General features: G+C 38.2%; 1 protein-coding gene across 1 annotated transcript in view; it reads left to right on the top strand.

Annotated features, from left to right (window-relative positions):
- The window catches only part of jmy (junction mediating and regulatory protein, p53 cofactor), a 73,297-nt gene that overhangs the window by 14,412 nt on the left and 38,792 nt on the right, over positions 1 to 20,093 (top strand). Inside the window, exon 2 of the mRNA XM_069187178.1 lies at positions 9,969 to 10,142. Coding sequence (XP_069043279.1) covers positions 9,969 to 10,142 — 174 coding nt within the window. The remainder of the gene's footprint in view (positions 1 to 9,968; positions 10,143 to 20,093) is intronic.

The following is a 20,093-nucleotide window of genomic DNA, read 5'->3' as shown; positions in this document are numbered from 1 at the left end:
ATGTTACCTTGCTTCTTTAATTGGGGGTTTTACTGGTGAGGTTTTTAGAACCATTTTCCACATATAATGTTTCTATGAGCTGTGTGTTTACTTACTGTCATGTACTACATTAAAAAAAAAACTGTTAATTTATGACTCCCAGAGGAACTCCTGTGGGTTTTGCTGGGGTGTTATATTTAACACTGATTTTTTTTTCATTTTTTCTTGCTGAAAAAAAGCGTGTTCAAAGAAGATCCATGTGTAATTGTAGAGGCAATATTTGTGATCATTCTGAGTGCAATAAAAGTATCCTTGTGCCTTTTGAATATTTTTTTACTATGACACAAATATCTTAATCCTGCCTTATGTTTCTGTAAATTCTTTACTTTTGTACTTAATTATCTAGTTATATACCAAAGTTCGGATTGACAATGATTCCTCAATTATTCAGATTCATTTATGTATAATGAGGTCACCCAATGAAATGCCAGCAGTAATGTTGCTGTAAGTAGCCTAAAACACATGGTTTAAGATACCTAGTGTGTGCCTATTTGTAGGTTTCTGATATAAGAAGGCATTAAAATAGTCTTATATTTATTATAATTCAGCTTTAATTTATATTTTCGGTATGTACAGTACACACTTAATGTTACACACGGTGAAGTGTGATGCCAGTTCAGCCTTCTTGTCAGTTATTGGTCACCGTTAAATCTGAAGAGACCCGATGATGATTTGTTTATTTCCTGGACACACAGTTCTTTAATCACCTAAAGGCAAGTGAACCGTTTTTAAAACAGTTGGTCTGTCAGTTAACCTTTGTTTTCAACAACTAAGGTGCCTTGTGGGGCACAAACAGCCTTTGTGCACAGAACAATAGATACTGTATGTCTTCTTTTGACAGGCTCACTCTCTGTTGTGAACTGTGAACTCAGCTAGGCTGTATGTTTTTCTCTGCACACATGGAGGACCACTGTAGAATTCTGTATTTGTGTTGGGTTTTTTTCGTCAGGCAATATAAAATTAGGCCTTGTGCTTTAGTACTTATTCTCCACAACTTCATTTGTAATCTTCCAGATTGAAAAAACAAGGTGTCATACTGTAAATGTCTTATTATTTTTTCCTATTTATTACCGGAATACAGTATTTTTTTTGTCCCATATTATATTTCAAGGGGTAGCACAGTGACACGGTGGTTAATACTTCTGCCTCACAACATTGGGGCCCTGGGTTCATTTCCTGACTGTAGTGCTATCTGTGTGGAGTTTGCGTGGTTTTCCTCCAGGTGGTCTGGTTTCCACCACTGTGTTAAGATAAAATAAGATAAGATCACTTTATTAGCCATACAGTATACAATTTCTTGTATTAGGAATTTGTCTTTTCGCATACCCCACGTTGCTCTCCATGAGACACACAGGCACACAGATGGGAAGAGAGAAGCTTGGGGTCAGAGTGCAGGGTCAGCTATTTATACAGCGCCCCTGGAGCGTGTCATAAACCCCTTGGGGGTTAAGGGCCTTGCTCAAGGGCCAAACGGAGTAAGATTCCTCTGCCGGCCGCAGGGTTTGAACCATCAACAGGTGCAGATCCTTAGCCACAGTGCCACCACTCCGCCCTTTATGTCTGTTTCCTGCGATGGACTGGTGACCTACAGTATCCAGGGTTTATCTTGCCTTGTGACTGTTGCATACTGGCTCCCCTGCAACCCTGAATTGCATTTTGTTAGAAAATGGTTGAATGGATTTAAGTTTATAAATTTAATTTAAGGAATTCAAGTGGCAAATCTTAATTCCTTTTTTATTTTTCCTCTTCATCGAAGTATGAGCACGTATCTAGGTAGTGTTAACTTTTCAACAGTGACCGTGGATGTTCAGAATATTACGTAAGCTTATTTAAGCAATTTAATGACTTTGTATGTAGTTGGGAATGATTAGTTTCTTTTTCTTCATTGATGGTTTTCTCACTTACCTTGAAACCACTCAATGGTTGACATGTCAGGATTAAAGCAAGTGACTGTACATGGTCTGTCCACCTTCAATATGATTCTCATGGCTTTCTTGGCTGCACTTTAAAAAACATTCTGCTTAATTCAGTTGTAGTGAAGAGAAACATATAGGTCCACAATCAGTCTCTTTATACTATGAACAAACTAATCTCTTTTAGAACGGTACATTTTTCACTTTAAAATCCCCCCCAAATTATAAATACAGAAAAGCTGTTTTATAGGTAAAATACGACTTGAATTGTATTAAGCATTCTTGTATAAAGTTTGCTTTTATAAAGAGAATAGGCTAGCTAAAGGATTCCTGCTGATGTCTCATTTTATCAAGAGGACCCATTTTGCTACAGTATGAGGGAACATGTTTATTCAGGTAATATAACCTGTCGTTAAGCAGCTTTGTGTGTTACTGTTGCTAGGTAACATCTACAAAGCATTGACCTGTGTGTCTGTAGTAAGCAAGGACATACAGAAACAATCATTTCCTTCTCATTTTTCTGTCACTGTAGTGACACTGTCTCTTCAGTTTTGACTGTAAAATATGTGTAGTTTAATATATACTGTAATATGCTCTCAAAGTTGTTAATTTTTGGTTTAGTCCCTCAGATATTATTACACTGTACTTTGCCCAAAGACACTGTATGTAAACAGCAATAAAAGGGCACTGCACTCAAATGCTGGACATTTTAAATAAAGTTTGATTGCAAACAGGTCATTTATACTTTATAAAATTATACTTTTAAAGATCATTAGTAATGGTTATTGACAAAGTCATCAACATGAGTATGGAAACAACAGCAAAGTCACATACAGTGTGCAGAGAAACTTGCTTACATGATAGCTTGTATTATTTGTTACATTTATCATCAAAACAAGTAACTGCATAAACCTGGTTTCTTTTTTGATGATATTATGGTTGATTTTGTTTTGGATTTTTTGTTTGTACTATGTAAGTACTGGCTTCAAGACAGAATGATGTCTGATGCCTTGTAAGCTTTTTTGTCAGATATTTGTCACTGTTAGAGAAGAGACTATGTAATGAATCATACTGTATGTCTCCAGGACATTCAGTGTCAAAATACTACATACTTCATCTAAGGAGTTTTGGCAACCAATACATATTCTCTAGCAAATGATACTTTGCAGAAAAATTACTGTAATTTACTGCTCTGCACAAAAAAATAAAAAGTTAACAGAGAATTCTGGAAGCAATGGTTCATGTTGTGGAATGTTTTTTGTAAATGGGAAGAGCTGAATATAGCCAGAACGGTTCAGTTAAACAAAACAGACACAGGAAAAAGACAGTGAACTAAAAAATGTCAAAAAGGTGAAGCTGTTAAATCAGTTAATTTTAAAACGACACACTACAGGTCATTCACTAAATATTTACGTTGAACTGTAGCATATTTTTAGCACAGAAATTACTTTTTGGGGTGTTTGACATAACCAACAAAAACAGTGTTGTGAATATCCAGATACTATTGGTTGCAGAGATGACACCACCTTTACATTTGTAAGGATATGGCTCTAGTTGAGAGGGGTTTTTGAAGCCAGATAAATGCTTGGCTGCCCACCAGGATCCACCAGGATCAAACTTACCAAAAAAGACTTTCAGCTTTAATAAAACCGAACAAAAAAGAAAAAGAACAAGCTCCACTGACTGTGGGCTTTTTCAGAACAGTACAGTAATTTGGTTACCTGTTTTAGTGCTGTTTTGACAGCTGCATTGCAGCTCATATAGAATTACTGCTGCTTTTTGTAGATCTGCTCAACTGAATGTAAAGGACCTAGAACATTTAAAGTTCTTTGTATCATTTCTGAGCTGTGCGACTAATCACAAATCGTGCTGTAAGGATTAATAGGCAGCAGCCAGACAGCGGCTTAATGGACTGACAACTTTATTTCCCCTCATAAGAGGAGAGGTGTAGTGCCACAACGGACATGACCCTTCTCGTGACCAGTGAGGACCTGGGGGGGGAAACAAAAACTGTATTACCTTGTGACAGAGACTTTTGAGAAACAGTATCCATCCTTGCCATTTCCACAAGCCTCTCTTGTGAATGGATTGGTATTAGTATAGACAGTATAGAGGCTAGGAGTATGTCAACATCATATGAAATGTCAACGGAGGCTGTCTTGGGTTTGGTTATATACTTAGACTTAGCCAGAAAACCTCAAGCACAAAGTAGCTAGGGTAATGGTACATGATTTATTACTTATCTAGGCCTGCACAAAGCTAGCCTTATCCTAAACAGGAACAGGTAATAGGTTATTGTCCATGCTGAAAAGAGAAGAAAGAAAACACAACGTTTTGGCCTTCTTCGGGTATGAGCTGAAGGCTCCACGGCCAAAATGCTTTGTTTTCATTCTTCTCTTTTCAGCATGGAATAAACCTATTACCTGTTCCTTTACAGCCTACGCATGCTGATGCGGCTACCTACCTGAACTACTTATTCTAAACAGCTAGTTTAACCTTTTTTACCTCATATTTACTCCATGGTTTTGCTCTATAATAAACCAAGATTTGAAGATTAATATGAATGCATACATGTATAAATGCATACCATTTTCTAACCACATTATCAATTTAGGGTCACAGGAGAGACGGGGCCCACCTAGGCACGCAGTGGGCAACCAGGCGGGGTTCACCCTGGAGGAAATCCCAGTCCAGGGCACACACAGACACAAACACAGACATGCATACACTCACACGGGGGCCAATTTCACCAGAACCCAGTTAACATACTTGTATGTCTTTGGACTGTGGAAGGAAAACAGAGCACCCACACCAGCCAGGGGACAACATACTGTACAAACTCCACAGAGATAACACTCCTGGTCCAGAATTGAACCCTAGCACTGTAAGGTAGCAATCTTCCTTACTCTGCATATGGCACATAAATTACCAGTTTAAAGTAAATAGGGACTAAGGTGAAAATGGGAAGTATGTCATGGTATGAAAGAAAAAAGAAGCTTGACTCAAGGTACAGCAGAGTAATTCTGAGAGTAACACCCAGCATATAAATGTCACAGTTTGATGTTGAAATCCTCTAGTCTTGGTGTGTTATGGCAAGGCTGAAAGCTCAGCAGTCAAAAGCAGTTTCTGCTTTCCATGTCCTTCCTACCACTGGAACACTTAATACAGTAGGCTGCAGCTGGGGCTGGGGTCCATTAAGATGTTTGCTGAATTGTCGTGCTGTGTTGGAGCCAAGGTAAACAGTGGTTGCTGTGTTAAAGCTGAATCAGACAGTGTTTTTTGAGAAATATAAAGCATGAAAGACTCTACTTGAATGACTCACAGGAGGAATAAAAAAAGATCTCTTTCATATATAATAAACTATGCATTCTAATTTTTTTTGAAAAGCAATAGCTCAATAAATCACAGTATTGTTTGCTCCAGATGTTGCACTGATATAGAATTATTGAATCAAATTCATAGCTCCATCAATTGCCATAGCTAGCAACTAATTTACATCCTATGTACAGTAAGAAGGCATTTTCAAACCAGTTATCAAATTTTTTTTGCTAATTGTATTCACCTCCCTCCAATGGTTTGTAGAATTGCAGCAAAATTTAAACAAGAAGCTTTTAGAGGTGAAAAAAGTTGAATGTCAACAAAAATTAAAAACAACAAAAAACAACAACAAAAATGTCCATTGATTACTTAAGTATTCCCTCCTTGAGTCAATACTTAGTGGGAGCACCTCTACTAACATTTACTTCTGAGAGTATTTGTTGGTTAAGTCTTTAACAGTTGGCTTCAGGTCCTTCCATAACATTTCAGTGATATTTTGGTCTGGACTTTAACTTGGCCTGTTCAGTATTTGAACTTTCTTATTCAGCCTTTCTGAAGATTTAGATTTCTGAGGATGTAGATTTGCTTGTATGTTAAGGATCACTGTCTTGCTGCATGACCCAATTTTGGCTCAGATTCAACTAACAAATTGATGTTGATGTTACAATCTGATTTCAAGGTTCGGTCAATAATGGCGAGCCCTCTAAGTCCCGAGGCAAGCCCCAAGCAAGACACTCCTACCACTGTGCTTGAGGGTTGGGAAGAAGTTCTTCTGTTGAAAGGCTTGGTATTTTATTATAGCCAAAACCTTTGAATCATCTGTCCAGAGAACATTCTTCCATCTTCCATGTGGGTGGGTGACACGATGGCACAAAGTTTAGCATTGCTTGCAGTGCTGGAGAACTGGGTTCAATTCCAGACGTGGGGTGCTGCAGTATCTGCATGGAGCTTGTATGTTCTCCCTGAGTTTGTGTGGGTTTTCTCCAGGTGCTCTGGTTTCCTGTCACAGTCCAAAGACATACTGGTAGGTTAATTGACTTCTGGGAACACTTGATGTGGGTGAGTGTGTTTGTGTCTGTGATGAACTGGTGTCCTGTCCAGGGTGTATCCTACCTTGTGCTCATTGCTTGCTGGGATATGCTCTGATTCCCCCACAGCCCTGTATTGGATAAAGTGTTTAGAAAATAGATGTATGGATGGTCTCTTCCAGGCTCCCATCCTCCCATAAAAGCCATTCCTGTTGAGTTTTTTCCAGTTGGTTGAGATATGAACACTGGCATTAGCTGAAGGGCTGCAGAACCTTCAATATTACTCTGAATTTTCCAAATTGTTGTTTGTCAGTATTTCCCTAGTTGTCTGATGGTGGATTAATGGAGCCTGAAATGTTTAGAAATGCTTTTGTAACCCCAAATCCAGTTCTCGTTTACTTGTTAGCCAGTTATTTAACCACCTGATTCTAATTACCCCTTTAAGTGTACTAGGAAAACTAGGGACTAGTTTCACTTATTATTTAACATTTACAAATTCTATAACTTTTTTTACTTCATATACCGTTGCATCTCAACCCACAGTGAATTGGTAAACCCCTTTGGTTATTTAAAAAAAAAAAAAATTTTGGTCAAACAGGGGTATCATGGTAGGACATTGCAATTCCTGTAATTATTTAGGGGGGGTTACAAACTTTTGTTTTGGCACTGTATATTTCAGATCTGCCTTTTTTTACGTTTTTGGTAAATATATTGCAAACAATTATGAATTTATCAAAGTGAGAGGGTCCACACTCTAATGACTTTCAAACTTGTTTTACAATCTAAAGAAGTAAGCAGCCAGCAAGAGGAAACACATTTTCTTGTAGCTGCACAATGTATGCAAAACAGAAGTAAATCATGCCCTGCTGTAGACAAGACACAAATATTAATGGATTATTCACCTTAACACACCTTTTCAAAAAATCATCCTCCATTCCACATTCCCAGTGTGTAGAGCACTTAGAGGAACCAGAAAGACCCCTGAAAAGGTGATTCATTCAAACTGTAAAACTGCAGAAGGCTGAATACTGACATTGTTTCACAGCCCAGATCAACTTTGAGGTCAGATGTTAAAACCAGAGGCAGGAACACATTCATAATGCATGAGATCACCATATTGAAAATGTTGGGAAAATTAGTGAAACAAGTTACTGTACATACATTTCTTAGGATAGTCCTTCACTCATTGCTTAGGCATTTCTTGAAGACCTAAGGTCTTCTAGATTTATTTTTTTAACATCGCTTTTTTCTATGTATTGGACAAATTCGTATAAGACTGCATCTAATACATTTTCTGTTGGCAATGATTTTTCTGTGTTACATTTTTATTTTGGCCATGGTTTGAGTGTGTACAGTACATGTTTGTGTGTGTTGTTTTGTTTGTGCCCTGCACTGGCATTGTGTGCAGGGCACACTCTTTACCCTGTATTGGATAAAGAGGTTATAAAATGGATGGATGGACACTGTTATTGTCATGGAACCAATACGTGGAATAGGAGGATCCTTATGCATGACCGGAATCCCACAGGACACAGAGTAGCAAAGGGACAATCCAAAAGACAAAATCCAAAGGCTGGGTCGATAAGGGAGGCAGAGGGTCCGGTAACGAGAGATATTCAAAACAATTCAAAGGCAAAATCCAGAAGGCGAGGTCAAGAGGCGGAAGCAGAAGATTCATAACGGGAGAGCAGTCAAAAGGTTTGGAAACGCGCACTGGAGAATACTAAGATAGGCTTCTCAATAGTGAGCGTGGGAAGGTGTGCGAAGGGGGTTTAAATACTGAAAGGAAAGGGGTGTGATTGGATGATTGGTTAGGGAGTGAGAATTTGAGGAATCTAGTGCATGTGAGAATGTGCTGGGTTCAATCAGGGATGAGATTGGGAAGCAGAGGTTCCGGGAATGTAACGTCGTTTGCGAGGGAGAGTGTGGGGCATAACAGTTATGTTTGGTACTTTGCCTAATGTGAGTTAAACACTTTATCTTTAGCATAACTAATTTGAATACTGTGAATATTGTGGTACTGTTTCTTGTGCTGTTTTAATTCCTCCAACCAATCTATTTTTACAGATTTTAGGATTTACAGTTAGCATCACATATGAAAAACAGCATTTTCAGGCACCTCTTTTTACAATGCATGAATGAAAAATGCAAAAGAGTATTTAATTTGTTCAGATAAGTTAAAGTGCAAGAAATTATGTGCACTACATGAACTGTTAATATGACCGGCAGCCTATGGCAAAGGTGCAGACCAAAAATAAACTCTAGTTTATATTTTTTGTATAGTGGGGAAAAATCACTGAAAAGGAACTAAAATATTTGCCAGTAAATGTGTAAGTCCTTATTCAAACACAAGTATAAAATAAGTCCAGAATAGTAAGGTCTATGTAAATGAATATAAACTGTTTTCACATTATGAGGCTAGGGATAATGGATAGAGATATAAAAGACCTTAATAGCTCTTAGGAAAATTAAACTTTGGCAAACTAGTCAGAAAAGTGTATAATTTAACTAATGACAGCTTTAATAACGTTTCTGTACTGTTTTTTTACAGTGATTGTTTGAATTGGAAGTCTGCCCAGTTTATGCTCTTTGCCTTCTTTTTAAGTACACAAACAGAGACTTTATAGTAAGGGGCAATATTCAACTGTACATCACCACTATAAATGATTAATTGGTTTCTCAAAAAAGCATATCCTCATTGTCTTATTGTTAACATAGCTCAAAAAAATGCAGCAAGACTGTCTCTTAACCTCGGTAAATGACTTTAAAAATTACATCACTTTATAATACAAATACTGTAGTTTCTGAAGCAATGAGACTTTAATCAACATGGACTTGCTCATTGCCTTGCTGAACTGCTGGAGCTGGTTGTAGCATACCTTTTTGTTTCTTTTTACAGCAATAATAATAATAATTGCTTACACTTACTGTACAAAGTGTTTTTCTGAACACTCCACTCAAAGCGCTTTACAGGGAATAAGGTCTCCCCTCCACCACCACCAATGTGCAGCCCCACCTGGATGATGCAACGACAGCCATAGTGCGCCAGAATGCTCACCACACATCAGCCATACTCTCTGTCTGCTGTGAGCCTCACAGTGTAACTGATATTTGATGTGCTTCCTTCCATGTGGATACATTAGCTTTACAAATTATTCATTATGATCTCAGAAGGTCTGTTTTGTTTAGGCACCTCGGGATGAGCATAGCAATAAAGAAACCCTCCATCTGTTACTATGACCTTCTGGTTGAAGTGCAGTGTAATAAAATGTGAACACTTTATTACAGTTCCTTGGGAGGTGTTTTCTCTTTGTTGAAGTGTGAATGAAATGCACAACTACAAGTAACTCTACTCCAAAATGCAACGTTACGGTCTTTTTAGATAGAAATGTGCTTGTGTACTGTGCTATTTTTTTTTCCTTTGAGGTTTTACTGGCAATTACGGAAATTATCCCTACTACAGTTATTTAAAATAGAATCATAGTAGAAATGTGAGTTGTACGACGCAGTAGAAATGTTTTAATATTGTTTCCATGGTCCCTTTTCTTAAGATGCTTAAGGGAGGAACTGTAATGCTGAAACATGATGGTTAGATCTAGTGCATGCTCAATTTTGCTGGTGTCTACTCATAAACCGAGAGGCCCTTAATTGAGAACGTTGTAACCCGCAGCTCCTGGAGAAGCACCGAACCATGGAGAGTATGGTGGAGCTGCTGGAGATCTATCAAGCTGAAGACGAGGCCTATGGTGCTCTCGTGGAGGCCACAACTGAGCTTTACCAGTACCTGCTTCAGCCCTTCAGAGACATGAGAGAACTTGCGATGCTGAGGAGACAACAAATAAAGGTGAGAGGCTCTCAGGTGGAAGGCATCCAGCACGGCTCTGGTAGGCTGCCCGGGTATCTCACTTGGTAGACAAATGCTGTCATTTTCCTTGGATTGTACAGGGACACTGTCAAGCACCCTGTCAAGCATGAATAAAAGTGATAGCTCTTCAAATGTAATGGAAGTCTGTAGCCGTCCTTAAGTTTATATCCATTCCTCTGTTTTCTAACCACTTTATCCAGGACAGGGTCACAGAGGAGCTGGAGTCTTTCTCGAACAAGCAGCAGGTGTGAAGCAGAATACACCCTGAATGGGACACCAGTCCATTACAGAGCACACACAAGAACGAACATGCCCACATTCACGCCAGGGCCAGTTTTCCCAGAAGCCAGTCAACCTACTAGTATATCTTTGGACTGTGGGGTGAAACCAGAGCGCCAGGAGGAAACATTTGCAAAAACAGGAGAACAGAACCCCAGGAATATAACCCAAGGCCCAGAGAGGCAGCAATGCTAACCAATACGCCACCATCTGTATAATAGATGTTCCCAAAACAATAAAGTAAATTTTAATATTTCAGTGACTTAATCTGAAATCCCGTGATGACTATTCTTGAACTCCTTCTGCAGAGGATTCTGTGCCAGAAGTTCATATTTGTCTAATTAAAACTATGCCAAAATTACTGCTTACTCGTACTAAATGATATGGCCTTGTAGAAGACAATGGATGAGGGCTTCACAATGCTGGTCATTGGAACCTTATTTATTTCAGTTTGTGCTGCAACTAAGCTGTCAATTCCCTAATTGAACCCTTAGCTACAGTAAAACAAATATATTTCCTCATTTAGACCCTTTAATTGTTTTTAACTCCTTAAAAGTTAGGCATTGTGAGTTACATCATCAAGCTGCAGTAAATGCAAAAGTTCAATTAAAAATCCAATTACTTTAATTAGTTTATTGATAAAGTCAATGAGAGCTTGGCTAGAATGCAAATTAGAAAAAACTAATAAGCAGGGGGTAGGATTGCGAAGTTCTGCTTTCAATGGTGCTGTGTTTAACACCAGTTTGAGGTACTACATACAGTATACACATGGCTTGTGATCTCTCAGATATTTTCCAATTTCATTATGCTGATGCACGCATATGTGTGCATTTAGCATTTAAATTTAACATGCCCATTGCTTGTGGTAGCTGGGCTTTACTTACAGTTAGCATCGTTTAATGTAACAGAAGATAATTTGATCTGAATGGCCCCATTATTTAAATACTTTCTTCTTGGCTCTTAAAATAGCTTGATCAAATCAATTTCCTTTGTTGTTTTTATAAGATTTTTGCATGAAACCTGATTTAATTAGATAAATGTCAACCTTGCTTAGTTCCACCACAATCAATTGCATTCCTGCTGTTATGTTTTATAGCTTAGCGGTCTGATTTTAAAGACATTATGACCTTTCAGAGCTGTTCCATTCATTCATGTCTTGTTTTTTTAAAGTGAGTGTATCCTGTAACTATGCTAACTTGTTAATTGCTCAATCAAGTTTTTTCTTTTTAGAATAACCATTGAAATTTTAAATTATGAAGAATTTACGAGCTGTGAATGACTGAATGAGCTAAGTTCCAGCTCTAGTGCAGTACATTCCAGTTTCCCTTTTCTGTAGGTGAGAGTGGTCTATTTTGAATAATACGAATGTCAACACCAGCTAGCACTCTCACAAAAAACCATCTCGTGAAGTCTTTACTTTGTGATATAATAGTTCAGTTTACTATGTAAAATGTAAGCTGTTGAATGATTTCTCACCTGACTTTTCTCTTAGTAAATTATGTTTCTTGCATTCATTAAGGGCCTTTTTACCATAACTAAACTAAAAATGCACCAAAACATCACATTCCATGTGAAAACATGCTCGTTCACAAATCTCCTAAATCCCATTTGTTCATTTGTTTTTCTAATCTCCAAGGATATTTCTTTTTTAACATAATGACCAGAATAACCATGTGTTTTCCTTGCAGCAAACCACAACTCCTTCACTGTAAACTGAAATCAGACTTCACTACTTCCAACAGAAATAGCTCCAGGATTATAACCAATGCTTTTCTGACTCCAAGCCCAGTGAAGAACTGGATAACATATTCATATGAGGAAGTCCATATTTGTTTATTGTGGTTTACTTATAATTGGCGCCTTCACAATGAAATTGTGATATTAAATAGAAAAAGCTTCATACCTGTAAATGTCTTGAAAGTGTTTGACGTGTATGTTATTTTGTTGTTTTTCATTTCAATTTGAACCCAAAAGGATGGCAGCATATCTGAAATCTTTGTTCAACGCAAGCACATTCCTATTTGCTTTAATTAAAACACAGCTACAGCAGTCTGTATGAACTCTGTCAGGATTTTATATTCCAGTTTCAATGTATTACTTGTGAAGTTTCTTAAAGTTTTGAAAGCTACCATGGAAGGTAGGCAAAAGCAATAAAACCATATTAATGATAATTTGTGAAAAAAGCAACTCTGCTCCTTTTCAGCCCAGCATGGTCAGGAAAGTAAGTCCAAGCTTTTGAAAATTATATACAGTACTTCCATTTTGAAACAAGATTGTTCTCTAGCATGAATATACTGTAGAGTATAGTATAATACAGTCAGAAGATGACTGAATTATATTAATTAATAATAATAATTATTATTAATTGCTTACATTTATAAAGCGCTTTACAGGCAATGGGGACCAATGTGCAGCATCCACCTGGATGATGCGACGGCAGCCATAGTGCGCCAGAATGCTCACCACACATCAGCGATCAGCGATCTATAAATTAAGCCAATTTATAGAGGGGGATTTTTAGGAGGCCATGATAGATAAAGGCCGATGGGAAATTTGGCCAGGACGCCGGGGTACACCCCTACTCTTTTCGAGAAACACCCTGGGATTTTTAATGACCATAGAGAGTCAGGACCTAGGTTTTACGTCTCATCCGAAGGACGGCGCCTGTTTACAGTATGGTGTCCCTGTCACTAAACTGGGGCATGAGTGAGACCTCCTGGGAAAAACTAAGGTTGCTGCTGGCCCCACTAACGCCTCTTCCAGCAGCAACCTTAGTTTTTCCCAGGAGGTCTCCCATCCAGGTACTGACCAGGCTTATACCTGCTTAGCTTCAGTGGGTTGCCAGTTGTGAGTTGCAGGGTGATATGGCTGCTGGAATTGCAATATGTGACATGCTGAGAAAAGGGCAGCTATTTTAAGTTTGCTCCTCTCTGTGCAAAATATCCCAGTAACTCCTATAGCAATCAGAATGATTGTGCAATGGCTTCTTTGTGAACCAGAGTGTGATTTTGCTGTATAAACAGCTGTGAGGGGAAGTTCTGGGGTTTGATTTCTATCTCCGCTGATGGTGGAGATTTGTATTATGTGGTTCTGTGTTGATATTACAGAAAATGTAGTCTCCAAATTATGATTGCTGTTGCAAATGCATATACTGTAGTATAAATTAGGCAAAGATTAAAATCTGACTTGATGTACTGTACCTCACGGTGTAGTCTAGAAATTCAATTTTCCTTTATTGACTCCATAATGTTTTTCTTCCTCATTTTCCAACTGTGATTGTGCTTCTCTTGCTATTTGAATGGATTTCTTGAGCAAAAGCACAGCAAAAAAATTCCTGAAAAGCTCTAAGCTGAGGAAAAGCGATGAGGCAAATGCGAGTGCAACACGGATATCGCTGCTTCCAGTGGGTGTCAGAGCAGCCTGAGACTGACCATGACTGTACCTCACATTTAGTGTTAAAGATATTTTAAAGGCTGTTTTCTTAGTTTTCTAAGAAGGCTTTTATAGTTTGACTGAAACAGCAAACAACAAATGACTAGCTCAATGGCAATAATACAAAAGTTCCATCTAGGGAACCATCAGGGAAAAAATATAGGGAAACAGATTTTTTTTACTCTACCCTGCTCTTTTTGTGTATTCTTATCAAGATGTATGTACAGTATCACTTATACTAGATAGAAATACATTCATGCACAGTGACTACATCAGTTGAAATAATCGCTGTGCCAATGACAATTTACTGAAAAAATGGGACCTTGATCAGAACCAGGAATGCTGAATAGACATTTAGATATGTCTGTGGCTGTCAGTTCATTTGATTTTTGCAAGTTGGAGGAGAGTTCACTAATTATCACTGGAAAGCTGGCAGTAACAGAATAGAAACTTGTGTTTATCCACCTGCCTACTCATCTAGAGCTCTGAATAACAATAATGGAACTGTATAGGATCTTTTCTGCCAGCTGCTTCAAAATCACACTCCGGGCATTTTGGTTTTTTTCCTGTTCAGCTCTTCCTGTTTTTTTCTGACTGATTATGCTGGTGGCCTAAATCTATCCTTCCTTTATATGAAAGCTGCTTATTCCTGGAAAAGGTCACAGAAACCTGGAGCCTGTTTCAGGCGTACAGGGTACACAGCAGGATGCCACTCTATCACAGGATGTAGACCCAGACAATTTAGAGGTACCAATTAACCTTGCTAGCATACCTTTTGGAGGTAGGAGGAAACCAGAGCATCCAAAGAATATCCACACAGACATGCAAACTCTACACACAGGACAACCCAGTATAGGACCCAAAAGCAGTATTGTCACAATCCCCTGAATAGGAGTAAAAAATAAACTAAAGCAGTGTAGACGTTGTGGTTCTCTGGTGGAGAATGGGCCTTGATTAAATCAGAATGAAATCACTCACCATATTCTTAACTGTAAACTACATCTGACAAGATTTTGACTTAACTGAGCCATCATATGAAAACAAAAGGCCTTTCAAACTTCCTTTCCAAATTTTCCAAATTAAGTTTGTGATTTTAGATGACTCGTGCTGTGCTAGTACTGCAGCTGAGATGCATTCTTTCTTTCAGTGACTCATATCAGCCTTTACCACTAAGAAATAAAGTTGTGATTTGATAATCTGCGATATGATAGACAAGGTAGACTACCCTACAATGTAGAGTTGTGCACTTGAAATGTGCTATTTTTAGGACAAGCCACGAGAATAACATAGCATTCGAGGAAGTTCTCCTATCCAATATAAAGAATATTTTTGACTGTGTCTTTGTGAGAAAGTATTTGGAAATCAGTGGAAATGCTGAAGGGAGACTCTCTTCTGGTCTTTATCACAGTGCCACCCCTCCTCACGTATTCCCAGTTCTTGTGTTCTCTATGTCATGCCCTTCAGAGGGCGGCCATTAAATATCTTTGGATTAAAGCCAGTAATTGTGTGGTCTGGGTGGGCGTGTTGTGGCTTCAGCGAGATTCTGAAACTGTGTTACTTTTCTGACTTTAGTTGGGAACTACAGTGTTTGTTTATCCACTGACCCATAACAACAAAGAAGCATCCAGTTTAGAAACAGACTTGATACAGATTTAAAGAAATGGAATACGCCAATGTATACTGTACATACAGTACAGTATATCCAGTGCTGCTTCATAGTTCCTCAGTCTTTCCTTCTGTTGTCTGACGAGACATTGCCTTTCTATATAATGTCTTTCTAAAACTCAGAAAATGATTTCGTGTATGCTTTAAACAAAACATTTTTTTTTTTGAAAGTCTGAAGATCTGTTGACACCATGAAGTCTGGTCAAAGTACAGTATCAAGAAATCTAGGTAAAAAGTTCCAATGAACCAGTTGAGCAAATTATTTAATTAGGATAATTAACACCTCAGCTGAAAGGAAAACCAAAAGACACTGTGGCCCTTGAAATCTGTAAATGTGCATCGCTGAGATATCCCCAGTGATACTGAATGTCAACAGAAGGCAATTAGTTTAAGAGCTACAGTAATCAATCAGTTTAGGCTCTGGGGGGTTGCATATAGATAGGTCATGTTCATACAGACATCTGCGTTTGGTTATACAAAAGGAGAGAGATTCTGAAAGCTATGCAAACTCTGAGTCTCTCGGTGCCTGAATTTTTAGATTTTCTTTGTTCATGCTCTTAACCACGGGAGATTGTTTAGAATGTAGGGCAGCTGGCCTTGACACAGTGAGGGGGAAAATGGGTTATTTGAATTCCATTTGCATTCTGTGTGGTTTCGTTGTGCTACGAAACAGAGCGTATGTGTGAGAGCTTGAACTTGGCTGGTTTGTGCAGGGAAACATTAGGGAGGTGTCTCCTGCACCTGAATGTTCCATGCATTAGGGAACAGATGCTCCAGTCATCCCTCTCCGATATCCAGTTGATAAACTCACCTTTAAGTAATCATTTTCAAGAAATGATTTTAATTTTATGCAACAATATGCTATCTAGACATGTAAACACAGGTACAGTATCTTTAATAAATGCCGGCCTTGTGCACCACTGTGGGGCCTAAAAAGCCAGACGCAGACGTCACTCGAGGTTCCTCATTGAATCCCGCTTCGTGAGAGCCCAGAGTACTGCTGCGGATGGCTCCGTTATGTTTTTAACCTTCTGTTCCCGATTCCCCGCCCTGCCGGTCCCGACCCGGTTTGTGGTTTTATTCCCTGGATGGATCCCCTGGCCTTGGACTCTACCTTCTGTCTTGGATTACCTGTTTGCATTTTCCCATGGATTGTTCACCCCGGATTCACTCTCCCTGGACACCTGCACCCCTTGGACACACCCCCTGTCTCCATACCCTCTCTTGCATGATTTTTTCCTAGCGTTTCCTCACTCCCTTCTGGATTGTGTCGTCTGCATATTTCCCGGAAAGAACTGTTCATGACAATAATCCCCTTAAAGTATTGGCAGAAGAAATTATTGATTATTCTCCACTGTGGAAAAAAAGAAAAGGGCTTATTCTGTTGCTGTGTAGCTTTTGCTCTGTAGCATCTATTCAGTCATTACTTAAAGTTGTGTGTTTTATCTATTTGCTGCAGGAGTCACATATAGTAAACAACTAACTCTTATTGCCACATTTGTTTCTGCAGTTTACCACCCTTAAGTGTTGGATTGCACTATGAAAACACAAAAAAGCACCAGGACTTTAACTGCACTGTCAAAGCACAGCATAGGAGTTTGGACTTGATGGTTAATTACTGTTTTGGTAATTTAGGACTGTGTGTATGATTGTATATTTACCTCTTCCTCCTCTGTTCTTTTTGTGTCCTCTAGTAATGTGTATAACAACAAATGTAGTGTATGCACATACAGTACACATACAGTCACAGATTCTGATAATCTGACAGTTTAACGGGACCATTAAGGGTTATCAAACAGCAAATAGAGCAGTATCTTGCTGTTTTTTAAGACAACAGTAAACACAAAGATGGAAAGACAAGAATGTACCATAAACATTAAAATGTATCAACTGAATCTTTAAAAATGAAATAATGCCCCTTTCATGGTGTTCTACTGTATAAAATGGAAATTAGTGCATTCATGATAGTATTGCTCCTCATCCGGCCACATAGAATAAGAGGGGTAGCTAAAGTGTAATATTGCATAAAGTAGTACAAATTTAGCATCAGAAACTAATCCTTCTGGCTTATGTCTGTGTGGAGCAATTCTAGTCTCTAGCTGTACAATTGAAAACATATGTAATGCTACATTTGGGATGTGGGGCACCCTACTGCCAACAAATTGCAGCAGAGCCTGTGTGCATGTAAAAATTATTCTGTTTTAGTCTGTGACCATTTGTTTAACAGTTTTCTCCATTAGAACCCCCTAGTAGGTTTGTAGCCAAAGCTCATTTCCTTTTTATTACCATTGAGATGTTATTGGCGATCACAGTAATAGCCCTTATGAAATAATCTTCATTATGTCCATAAAAATTACCTGCTTTGTGTCCGTAGAGCTGCAGTCTTTTTCTTATAAGAGAAGGAGAGTCTTCTGTTTTTAAAGGATATATGCTGGCACCATAGTAGGCCATGAAACACTTTTTGTATTGGGTGAGAGATTTATATGGTCTTTTCAGTGAAAGTTGGTAAGGTCAATACAAGTAAAACCACGCTCCATAAAGTACTGGTCCTAGAGTGCATGTCACATCAGTTTCACAAATTGGGCCACAGAAAAGATATTCAAAATATTTTCTTAACCTTTGCTTTTAAACAGAAATATTTAGCTTAACCTTATTTACAGGGCAACCAAATTAATTAGACTGCGTTGTAGAAAGGCTTCCTCTAGAGCTGTAGTTAATATTTAAACAGCAACACGTATCACATTATTACACATCAATTATATTAAGACTAAAAGTTAAACAATATCAAGTGTGTTGTTCTTATTCATTTGAATAATTGATTCATACACTGTTCCCAACACATTATTCCCAACTGCTTCCCTGACACAAAGGCGCATCCAGTAATTATCAGAACACAGTAATTAGGTAGTTACTAATTAGTAGTTAATTAGTAGTTCAGGTGGGTACCTGCGTCAGCATGCGTAGGCTGCAAAGGAACAAGTAATAGGTTTATTCCATGCTGAAAAAAAGAAGAAAAACACCTGAAGAAGGCTCCACGGCCGAAACGTTGTGTTCTCTTTCTTCTTTTTTTTCAGCATGGAATAAACCTATTACTTGTTCCTTTGCATACTGTCTATATATATACGGTAAATGAACACATTGCATTAATAGCATTAAAAAACACCTAGTAAATCTCTAATAAATCATTTAAACGGGCATAGAAAGTGTTCCGTTTAAGATAATTAAAAAAAATTAAAGTGCAGCATCATAATTATATCAATCTATTGCAGTACTCACTTCTGCTTATAAAACTGTGTTAAAAATAAAAACATATAATAAGGTGTTGACAAAGTCATCCCAAGGGTCTTCAGAAAAGTAGTGAAACACAAGCCAGTGGGCACAAATGGAAATTAAAACCAAGAACAGGAGGCACTTCTTCACAGAAAGGGTTTCAGGAGTGGGGAAAAAGCTACCCATCCATGTTGATGAATCCGATACTTTTCTCCTTTCAAGACACGGCTGGCTGAAATATTAATTAAATATTAAACTAGTTAGATTGGCTGAATGGCCATCTCTCATTTTTAACCAAACTCATATAGGGCTGGTGTTACAGATACCACTCATTACCTGATTTATATGAGTTAGCAATAGTAATCTGTGTGGTGTCTTTCATTTCAAGAGCACTTTACATACTGTATACTGGAAAAGGGGAATACAATTCATCCATCACTGGTTGGCTCAATGAATGAAAGCCATTTCCTAAAGGCAGATCCTTAACTAAGATGGAATGCATTTTCCATAGTGGATGAGTAAGAAATGTGTTTTAATATTTCATATTATAGATGCTGACAACATTTATTGTTTATGGGTTGAAATTAGACTGTCATGTGTAGCTTTGGAATAGCTCCTCTGGAAAGACTGTTATCTATTTCAGCACAAGAGATTTAGAACGGAGTGGCAAAATTACAACAGAAGATACCAATGCATATTGAATGAAAACATGCTAGTCTTTCAATCCAAAACATTATTCTGTGTTTCATGGGTTTGCTGTATGCAGGTATAGTGAGTAGCAGTTTAGTCTTGGAGATGAATGGGTCTATTAAAGTTGGGAAGATCAAGTTCTAGCAACTTCTCAGAGGTTTTGGATTAATATCATCCAGTTTCCTAAACTGCTGTACATGTGTATTTTAGTTATAGGTTAACTACTGTTAAGAAAGCCTTTAAACAGGAGTCCAGAGTTACAGGTGACTATTCTGCAATGTAGGCCATGTCCTGGAGACTTCTGGAGTGCAATGCAGTGGCATCAAGCATTGTATCAAGTATTGGCTTTCCACTTTCCACCTCACAAGTGATCATAAAGTTCACATGATCAGAATTAACCACTCCATGTTTCTTTTGAACTACAGCACCAAAACTGTGGAACTTGTCTTTGGTTTAAAATAATTTATCTGAACATCTTCCATTGTGAATCAGTTTAGGAGCTGCTAGTATATATCGAAAAATAGAAAATGGAGTGAAATCTAGGCAGATAACAGACATTTCCATAACTGTTTATCTGCAGTGCTGAGATGACTG

Source organism: Lepisosteus oculatus, chromosome 3 (assembly GCF_040954835.1).
Source record: "Lepisosteus oculatus isolate fLepOcu1 chromosome 3, fLepOcu1.hap2, whole genome shotgun sequence".
NCBI lineage: Eukaryota > Metazoa > Chordata > Actinopteri > Semionotiformes > Lepisosteidae > Lepisosteus > Lepisosteus oculatus.
This window is presented reverse-complemented; position numbering and strand designations above follow the sequence as displayed.